This window comes from Esox lucius, chromosome 13 (genome assembly GCF_011004845.1).
Source record: "Esox lucius isolate fEsoLuc1 chromosome 13, fEsoLuc1.pri, whole genome shotgun sequence".
Classification (NCBI taxonomy): Eukaryota; Metazoa; Chordata; class Actinopteri; order Esociformes; family Esocidae; genus Esox; species Esox lucius.
Genome location: NC_047581.1, coordinates 38,025,578 through 38,036,297, shown reverse-complemented (window position 1 = coordinate 38,036,297; position 10,720 = coordinate 38,025,578). Strand labels below are relative to the sequence as shown.

General features: G+C 44.0%; 1 protein-coding gene across 3 annotated transcripts in view; it reads left to right on the top strand.

Moving 5' to 3' along the window:
- Window positions 1-1,122: 1,122 nt before the first annotated feature.
- The window catches only part of fras1 (Fraser extracellular matrix complex subunit 1), a 189,835-nt gene continuing 180,237 nt past the window's right edge, over window positions 1,123-10,720 (top strand). For 2 of the 3 annotated variants that reach the window (XM_034296446.1, XM_034296445.1), the window contains exons 1-2: window positions 1,123-1,659; window positions 2,983-3,014. In XM_034296446.1, the coding sequence (XP_034152337.1) occupies window positions 1,593-1,659; window positions 2,983-3,014 (99 nt within the window). In that variant the 5' untranslated portion in view covers window positions 1,123-1,592. The remainder of the gene's footprint in view (window positions 1,660-2,982; window positions 3,015-10,720) is intronic. The other variant, XM_034296447.1, reaches the window with a different exon arrangement.

The following is a 10,720-nucleotide window of genomic DNA, read 5'->3' as shown; positions in this document are numbered from 1 at the left end:
CTCCAGGTTTCCTGTGGACCTTTCATAGTGAACATTTACTGTGCATGTTGCTATGGAAAATAAGTGCTTGGTAAAACAGACGGATCGTGTGTTTAACAACATGTTGAAGGGGACAAGGAATGAAATACAAGCTGCTAGATAAGTGTAATAAACGATTAACATGTAAATGTAATTTCTATTGATAAGAGTACAGAATATTAAGTTGGTCGGTATAGGTGAGGGATACGCTGAATAGGCAGTAATACACTGCGCGACCGCCAGATGGCAGTATCGACATGCACTACCAGAACGTCTTTCATCATATTCCCAGGAGTCTGAACCTCAATTATACAGTGTTTCCGCCGTTTTGATGTAATCACCCATATGTTATTATTCTGTACAGCTGGGCCGATGACTGATGAATAATGCTATATAATTGTAGGTACACGCGCGCTAACACGGGCACAGCAGGCCTTCAACACGACTGGTCCTATTTTATCCGCTATACAATTGTGAATAATCGCTATAATCAGCGAATGACAGATCGATAAATCGTCGATTAGGCCGGTATTATGGTGGGATAGTAAGGTTGGTCTATGCCAATCTAAATTGCTTATCAGCATTATTCTTTCCATTGCACAGTATAGCCAGTTTAACTTGACCACGCTGAGGAATTCAGGCATTGCACGAAGCAGCGGCGACAACTTGCTTTCTCAAAGAAACAGCCTAGTTTTTCCCATCTCTTCTACGCCAGGGACAAAAGCATTGCCGTAGACAAAAGATCAGGTTGCTCCCACGTGACCCTAAAGAATCTCATTTTAGACATTGAAATGGCTGATTGGCCGACCTTAATGATTTCGACCAATATTTAATGTTCTTATTCCCTCGTATGCCAGCATGTCTTCAGGAGTTACTTCTCATCAACATCCCTAACTTCTAGGATGCATAATAACATGGCATTTTGGGCCTGCTCAAGCATGACTTCATCGGAATGAGAAAAATGTAAAATAGCTGTTTTCGTAAATTATAATATATATAGGCCTATATATTTTATTAATTTATATTTATTCGTTGTGAACATGCTGCACATCTTCAGTTTCTATGTTTACTGATTTCAAACCTCCCTTTGGAGTTGGGGGGACGTCCTACGGTTTGGAGTGGTCTTCGTAAGAGGAAAGGCTGCGTAGTTCCTTAGCTTAATGGTGCGCAGAGCGACTGTGGCAAGTGAGCGACCGGAGTTTACTGGATAATTACATGGTTTCCCAAGGGATTTTCTTTCGTGGTCAGCTGTTAAATCTACACTCCGTGACACCTGCATTTTTGTCTTGAACTTACGCCGCCCGCAAACAGTTGGGACTTCATTCCGTCGCTCCGAAGTGCGGACCTGCAACGTTTTCAGAGGGAAGAGAGCGGGTCCGGGTTCCTACCTGCCGTCTTTACGCGTAGCTCAACTTTTCTCCAGTCCGATCAAACATCCACTGCCGGTGTTCCAGTGGTTAATATTTATCTAAAACGTCGGGAAACCAATAATGCAATCTGAGAATCGGTGTGATTCCAGCTAGAAAGATACTGCATTCCGCTTTGTTGGATTTAATGCATTGTGTGTGGTGAACATGGGTTTACGATGGAGCCTCGTAGCCGCTTTGGCTGGAATTCTCGCTGCCGCTTCAACAATACATGGTGGGTGTTTTGGCTCTTACTCAGTCAACTAAGTTAGCACGTTTTTCATTGATTACGGAAATATCTCCAATAGGCCTGCACAATTGTAGTCTATTTGTTATAATTTACGATTTTGCCTAGGGAAAGGTTGCAGATTCATAGCCTATAGTGTATTTATTGACTGCATGTGTTCAGACCCTGGAGTTTAGGTTCTGCATTCATTGTTATATCTGTTTGGGAAACTTAAATCTGAATTAAAAAGAAGTAATCCTCAAGACTGCATTAAGAATAGGCTTTCCGCATATTTAGATCCACATGGTGTGTGTGAGCCATTCAATCTAAACATCACACCATAACTAAACCAGCTGGCTCCCTTGCCATCTTTTCCCGGTGGGAAGAAATGCCCCATTTCACAATCCGCATCAGACTGATTAATATTCATGTTCTGACAGATTATAATCCCAGACAAATCTCTAATCTGTGCCCAACTCGGATTGAATTGATCAAATGCCTCACACACACGCCTAAACAAACTTGTTAATATAACAACCCATGGCTACCTTTTACGTTATCGGTGAAACATCTCTACTTTATCACGGATCAGTGAAACGCATAAAGAAATCTTAACCTCTATGCTGATAAAACTGAATGCAATGATCGCCTAATAGCCTAGGCAGCAGGTCAGTCATTCTCAGCTGAGGTGGTTAGGCGACAGCTGGTCTGTGACACACCGCGGTTGTCCTCTTCCGTCGTGGCTACTGTGTGAAGTCAAACCGTAAGAACGACACTTCCCCACTGTCAGATTTCTCTAGTGCCTCTGAAACCCGGAGTCCCAGATATCATAAAGCGTGTTCAAAGAGCCACACCTGGGTTGCTTTGTTTTCTTCACAGTCATCCTTCCAATTTAATTTTCAATGACAATCATGGCCACTGTTGTTTCAAAAAAACTAACTTTTTTTTTCATGGCTACTGGCTACTAAATTCAGAGTAAAGCAGCCAACGGATATAGGTGTATGCACGCACACACACACACACACACACACACACACACACACACACACACACACACACACAAATGCTTGTTTTACTAGACCAAAATGCATTTCCATAAAAAGACTATTTTCTCCAACCACTAACCTGAACACTCACCCTTTAACCCCAAGCCTAAATATCAGGAATGGCCAAATGTCCCACCTACAGAAACCTTCCCCCTTGTCCTGTGAGCCAGCATTCCTTTGGGCTTGGTGTCACACTGTGAGGTGTAATGGCTTAAGTGCACACTTGATAAATATTGTACTAGAATGACCAATGAACTGACACGGTTGTCTCCCCCCTTCTGCACAGGAGCATGTGTCTATCAAGGATCTCTGTTCGCGGTAAGTGCCTCCTCCCTCCCACCCTCCCTCCCTACCACCCTGCCTCCTCTTTCCCACACTGCCTCCTCGCTCCCACTCTCTCTCCCTCCCTCCCACCCTGTCTCCCACTCTCCTTCCCTCCCACCCTGTCTCCCACTCTCCTTCCCTCCCACCCTGTCTCCTCCTTCCCTCCCTACCACCCTGCCTCCTCTTTCCCACACTGCCTCCTCCCTCCCACCATGCCTCCTCCTTCCCACCCTCCCTCCCTACCACCCTGCCTCCTCTTTCCCACACTGCCTCCTCGCTCCCACTCTCTCTCCCTCCCACCCTCCCACCCTCCCACCCTGTCTCCCACTCTCCTTCCCTCCCACCCTGTCTCCCTCCCACCCTGTCTCCCTCCCTCCTTGTTTACACACACGTCCCTTCCTTCCTTCGTCATCTTTCCTCCCCCTTCTGGATGAAGGTCTTGGCCCATTTGCTAAAGGCACTCCTGTGATTGGTGGATTCCCTGGTTTTGTCAGCTGACTCGATCCAACCCAGCATCAAGGCGTTGTTTCTGTGAGCGCGGTGGTCCATGGGAGGCGACATGTGACGTGTCCCAAATGACACCCCTCACCCTGGGAATAGTGCCCTGCTTTTTGACCGGAACCGCAGGAGCTGGGGTCAACCGTGGGGTAGTGTATGCGGTCCATTGGGGATGAGCTGAGTGTGTTGGTGCTATCAGTGGAGATGCACTGTTCTGGGATACTGGCTGAGTAGATGTGTTTTAATAATGCATAGCTGCTGTTGACTGTGAGGAGGTTGACCGCTATCCGTCCCAAATTACTCTGTGTTCTCAATGTAGTGCACTACTTTAGCTAAATGGTGCCTAGGGTGTCATTTAGGATCCGAACTTCATGGTCTTGTTGTGTTGGAATGGCTGCTTGTCTCTAACTCCTACTTGTGGAGAACTCTTCACGGGCGGCTGTGAGTACAGCAAGAGAAGGTCACGCTGTCTTAAAGTTCAAAGAGTCTGATATTGATTTTGAAGCTGGAACTCTGCAATATAGACCCACACACCACGACTCATTATTTCTGCTTTTGTTGAGCATCACATCTAATGTCTTGAGTGTGGAGTTATGATATATAGATGTATTCTATAGGTCCCATTTCATTCTAGCCATTCCTTTTATATGCCTTTTCATCACTGCTACCTTACTTTTATTTGAAGATGTAGGGTTCATATGTCGACCTAACTGGTCTGTCTGCTGGTGTGTGAACTGTCCTTGGTCTTTCCGTTTTTTTAAACCCACTGAAGTGAAATGACTTGTTTTGCAGAGAGAGTGAATAATTCTGCCTCGGTCGGAACAGGTGGGGAAAACATGATTAAGAATGTTCTCTTTTTAAATGAAATAATTTAGTTTGAGTCATATTCACCAAAAAGACCTTACATGAAATGCTTACTTCCTATCCCGAAAACACAAGGTTTATGAAGGAACACATTGGAAATACCAAATACACAGAATATAGCTTTTATGTTATTGTTTTATTGCTTCATTGTTCTCTATGCTGACTATCTTCTGGGAAAATGAGCTGCAATGTTATTAGACAGTTGGCTCGTTGGACCTCTACTTTTCTCCCCAAGAAAACAGTAATCTCTTTTTAAACATGGTTTCTCTTCCCAAGGTAGTTTTACACCCCAGTTTAATGGTGACTGGCAGGTCGTAACAAAATCCTGCTTTCAGCTGTCGTGTGATTAACATAATTACAGTTAAGGTTAGTGCAGAGCTACAGGACAGCAGCTCTTTTCCCTCTTTATTTGTTTACAGTAAAGGTTAGCGCAGAGCTACAGGACAGCAGCTCTTTTCCCTCTTTATCTGTTTACAGTAAAGGTTTAGCGCAGAGCTACAGGACAGCAGCTCTTTTCCCTCTTTATCTGTTTACAGTAAAGGTTAGCGCAGAGCTACAGGACAGCAGCTCTTTTCCCTCTTTATCTGTTTACAGTTAAGGTTAGCGCAGAGCTACAGGACAGCAGCTCTTTTCCCTCTTTATCTGTTTACAGTAAAGGTTAGCGCAGAGCTACAGGACAGCAGCTCTTTTCCCTCGTTCTTTATCTGTTTACAGTAAAGGTTAGCGTAGAGCTACAGGACAGCAGCTCTTTTCCCTATTTCTTTATTGGTCTTTCTGGCTGTCTCCCTTTTTCATGAGCTTTAAGAAGACATTTCTTGGGAACAAAGTTAGGTGTGCTGCAAATTGTGTTAACTCTTTCATAATTCCACTTATCTGGAGAGGCGGCCCCAGTGAGGGAGAAGAGGAGGAGGAGGGAATGAAGGTGAAGGTAGTGATTGAAGGGGGTGGAGGGGGTGGGAAGGAGGACAGGAGCAAGAAGTGGAGTGAAATACTTGGTAGAGGATGACAGGATGAAAGAAAGATGGGAAAGGACGAGATAAGAAGCTGCGAAAGATGACAAGAAAAAGGAGAGCGGGAACTGGAGGAGGGGGATGGGAGGTCTGAGCGTGTTCTAACACAGCCAGGAAGGAGCCCATCTGGAGTTCAAAGGGAGCCACACCTGGCACAGGCCCGGGTGCTAACAAAGGAGACCACAGTGGAACGAAGTGAAGAACGAGCCATCAGCTCACGCCACAGCTGGACGGGTATATCCATGATTGGGCTGTAGAGTTAGGACTATCCTGGAATCGCCTGAATGACTGGAACATTGTAGTGGAGGGTGGTTGGGATGTGTCCCATGTGGCCTCATGTGAGGGACCTCCCCATGGCAGCTTTTGGTCTCCAATGAGCACCAGGGGGCTGCCATATCAGCAAAGAGATCAGCTTAAATAGTCGTCACTGTGGAGTTCTGGGATATCTTGAATCCTCTGTGTATATCTGGTATTATTAGCTGGATGGACAAAGTGAAAAAGCTGTATAAATGTGCCCCCCGTGTCATTAATGTGTGTGTGTGTGATTTCTCGAACCTCCCTCTGGCCAGATGAGACCCTGGGCAACATGTTTGACATGGCTGCTTCAGAGTATTATTTGGGTGTTGGTGTACAAATCCAGTGAATCATTGTGATTGCACAGTAACTCTACATTTCTTTCTCTTTCCCATCTCTCCTCCCTCTCTAGCTGTGTCTATCTTCCTGTCTCTCAATTTCTGCTCTTTTCTCTCCCTCTCGCTATCTCTGTATCCATCTTTCTCATATGTTCTGGTTTCTCTCTTCTTTCTTGCTGCAGGCTGTGAATTAAAGACTCCATAATTGTAAATATGATAAATCAAATGAGATAAGGGGGCTGCTCTGTGCTCCAACCACAGAACCATAGTGGAGACATGTTAGTACAACCCACTTTCAACAGAGTCACAATCCTCCATTAAATCACTTTCTGAATTGCGTAAAACACCTTTTGGATTCCAGGTATATAATCATTTCCAAGTAGGATTTTACCCTGAAACTGAAAGAGAGCTACATGGAACCCAAAAGGCTTCTTCAAAGTGTTTTCAATGGGGGACAGCCAAATAACCGTCAGAAACCCTAAGCGTGTAGTGAATATCCCATATCAAAGACTTTCTCATCTCCCATCAAAGGCTCGCTCATGAAAAGCTTGATGTGTACATAGGTGCCCGGGCTCTCCTGTTTACTGGGCCTTCCCCTGCCAAAGGCCTCACATGGAGCCCATGAAAGATTCCTTCATCGCTGCACACTCAGGCTCGACTGTCCCGTGGCCTCCATCCATTATAATTAGTGTGTGCACCAATGATCTGGAACGTTCTGGACGTGCCATGTCATTGTTTGGCTTGCTTGTGTGACATCACATCCTTAAAGTTTCTTTTTGTTTATTTACAGTGTTGTATATTGTTTTGGCCAGTTGTTACCCAGTCACCACTAGGGATAGGGCCAGCTTGTTTGTGTGTGGCACGCTGTCAGCTCATGTATAGCTCCTCGCTGTACAGTCTCTGCCTTCCAAGATTGGGGCTTATCAGTGCCCAAATCTGCCATCTCCTATGCCAGTAGATTTGGTGCCACCAAACACTCCACATTAACAGTGTGGACTGACGGCAGCATGGATGGATGTACAAACACCCACACAACCCCCCACACCCACTCACACAGAAGCACTACTTAACAACAGAACAGAGACAGCCAGCACCATTCAGTACATCAGATAAATCACTAGTGTCTTCAGGCAGGCAATGTCAAAAATGTCTGTCCGAAAGACAAGTCTTACTCCCTACAAGGTTCCTTGAGTGACCCACCTCAATAGTGAACTGAGACACTTTTAAAAGGAATTATTCCCTTTTTTAACTCAATGTTAGATAGTTCCTCATCCTGAAAGTAGTTTATGGCACCATGTAAAAATACGCAGCCCCTGGTAAAAAATGTTTTACGTGCTGTTAAAAACCTCAGCGCCGCTAGCTGCCTTTGTAGCTGCTAGCTGCCACAAATGTCTTTTCAAGCCAGGTTTCAGTCATTTGAGATACTAGCTAGTGAATTTATTAGAGATAGATGATCTGATCCATAAGGTTTTAAATCCGTTATGCTAGCTAACGTTAGCTGTATATATATTCTTCTGAGAAATATAGAGATTAAGTTGGTATAAGTATATTATGTAGTTACCAATCTCATCATCATATTTCTTTATTATGTTAAGTATTTCACATATACTATTGTCTCTTCACTTTTGCTCATCTGCTCTTCTGCTGTTATTCTACCCAGACTGCCTGTTAAACTAATAAATTAAACCGGAACTGTCACCTTTTTTATGTCATAGAAAATAACATTGGATATTTTAATGATATTTTGACCGCCGTATGCGCTTTCACCTCAGAAATCTGGTCACTTTACGCTAGCCTCCTTCAGTGCCACGAGCCACATTCAGAGCCGCTAGCCACATTCAGAGCCGCTAGCCACTTTCAGTGCCGCTAGACACATTCAGATCCGCTAGACACCTTCTGTGCCGATATCTAAAAGCCAATGACATAAATCAAGGTATGTGTGTATCACCTTCAAGGTCCATTAATGGGATTTCATGTGGTATTTTGCGGTTACTTTAATTTATATGTAGCTGTTGCATCATTCAGGAGGTTTGCATTGTATTTGTTAAAGATACACAAATCTGTAAAACATTACATGTTGGAGATATTGTACTGATAGCCTTTGTTTCCTAGGCCTGAGCACAAGTCCTCTATTTCCAATTGTTGGTGTGGTCACTCAACCATACGCATTCCAAAGATGCCAAGAGTCCACCACAGAATATAACGCAGCTATTATTACATTTTAATACATGACTTTAAACATGGCGACTTGCTAAGTCGTGCCATTACGTAAGGAGCAGCATCTTAAGCCTGGGAATACATATCAAGGGACATTACTCCAGCAGGGCTTAGTGATGGGGAGTATGACATTAAGCTGGTTGAAACCAAGGTTACGTTGTCTGCCCTGAGAAACATTGCAGGAGTTGGAACACATGTCCATTCATTGTTACCCAGCAGGATGATGCATTAAACTGGTTCAAGTGAATATTTAGCCACACCAGGAGAAACATATTTATCCTTCAACGACGTTCCCAGTGGGTTGAAGTCAGCCGCTGAGAATGACGTTAAGTCTTAATAGGATCTGACTGCCATGTCAGAGCTGAGCTGAGCTGGAATCCACTCTGCATACGAGTGAAAACTGGTGGGTTTATTACCACCGGAGCCCTGCTGGAGATGAACTGTCTTTGTGGCCGCAGTCGGTTCACTGTGTGTCGGGGTCGGTCAGAGACGAGAAGAATGTGTGGAGGAGAATCAGAATAACTTTCGTCAAGATAAACTACATTTGAGCTCTGGTCTGGCTGAGCAGGCGGTATGAGACCAGTCTGCAAGTCTCTGTCTCTCTCTCTCTCTCTGTGTGTGTGTGTCTGTGGGTGGTTTGCAGGTAGTTGGGCCACCTGACATCAGCATCAACTATAATTCCTAAACATCCGGGGTGAATATAGAGCACATTATTGAGGATCCGCCGACTTGGATTTCTGCAAATACAAGACAATTGGAAACCTAGTTTGGAGTGGCAGGGTAGCGTACTAGGTTTGGAGTGGCAGGGTAGCGTACTAGGTTTGGAGTGGCAGGGTAGCGTACTAGGTTTGGAGTGGCAGGGTAGCGTACTAGGTTTGAGTGGCAGGGTAGTGTACTAGGTTTGGAGTGGCAGGGTAGCGTACTAGGTTTGGAGTGGCAGGGTAGCGTACTAGGTTTGAGTGGCAGGGTAGCGTACTCGGTTTGTAGTGGCAGGTTAGGGAACTAGGTTAGAGTATTTGACCAGCAACTAGAAGATAACTGTATCAAATCCCTGAGTTCGCAAGGTTAGAAATATGTTGTTCTCTCCTTGAGCCGGACAGTTCATCATATTTACTAACAGGATTTTGTTGTAAATGAGAATGTTTTCTCAGTCATACTTGGCAAATAAAAGAAGGGTTTACATTATCATCACCATGTTCTTGTCAACAATAGAGACCCTTTGAATTGAAGGGGAGAATGAGAGAGAGGTCTCTGCACGCCCTTGTCCAGTCCAATGGGGAGGTCCCCATAAAATGTACTGAACTACAGCGGATCCATGTAAATGCCTAGAGAATATGCTCTTCAGAAACACAGCGAAACTAGAGGACACAAAGAACAGAAATAGATCATTTGAGGGCGTGCCATTGGTGGCTTTTCCGTGAATTATTAAGAGTATCTTAGACTGTCAAGTTCCTGCAGTGACTCTTTTCCCACAAGACACTTCAAAAGCTAAACAACATTCCCACATTCCCGGGCTTTCACAAGTCTTTACGCCTCGTTTGTGCTTCTGCTCTTTAACGGTTTGGACGGTCCTCAAGGAAAGTCCTACAGCCTTTATATGAACAAAGCGTCTCTTTGTTGATTTCAGTGTCTAGAGCACTGTTGAAATGGCCTCGTGGGTATTTTCAATCCAATGAAACATTGAAGTTACCTACATAGGAACTTGAAGGTACATCCTTGTCTTTTGAAAAGGCCTAAATCCAAAAATGGTGGGGTGGGTATTTAAATTGCTTGCTTGAGGCATCTTTCTGAAGAAGTTTACTGAATCAAGGACCACATGACAGTAAAGCATTTCCAGTGAAGATTCTCCATCAAGCTTTTCAGTTCTGAACCAGCACAAGCTGTAATCTATGTCCGGAAAAGTCACTGTCTATCAGGATAACTAAGTCTCTTCCTGACAGTATAACTGTACAGTGGTCTAAGTCTCTTCCTGACAGTATAACTGTACAGTGGTCTAAGTCTCTTCCTGACAGTATAACTGTACAGTGGTCTAAGTCTCTTCCTGACAGTATAACTGTACAGTGGTCTACTTCACTGCCTTGCAGTACAACTGTAGAGAGATCATAGACTTCTGAGCAATGGAGTTTCTGCACCCTTTTCAAAGTAATGTATTTATTTTTTTTACCCCCTTTTTCTTCCCAGAAATTTATCACCATCCTTTCAGCTAACTAACTATGTTAGCAAGAAATAAGTAGTGAAAGCACTGGGTTAGAGATTTATAAGCTCATAAATAAATGTTGATCATATTCATAATAAACTAATGTTGATAGGAGATTGTAGGATGAATATTAAACGGGTGGAATTACTAATGTAAAAATAAACATGCTTTCATTGCACCTATTCTCAAAGATATTTAGAAACATAAAGGGTTTGTGAACCACTGGTCTATGCCACTGCTTAACAGTACTTAACTAGTTGTTTACATACTTTCAGAAGATAG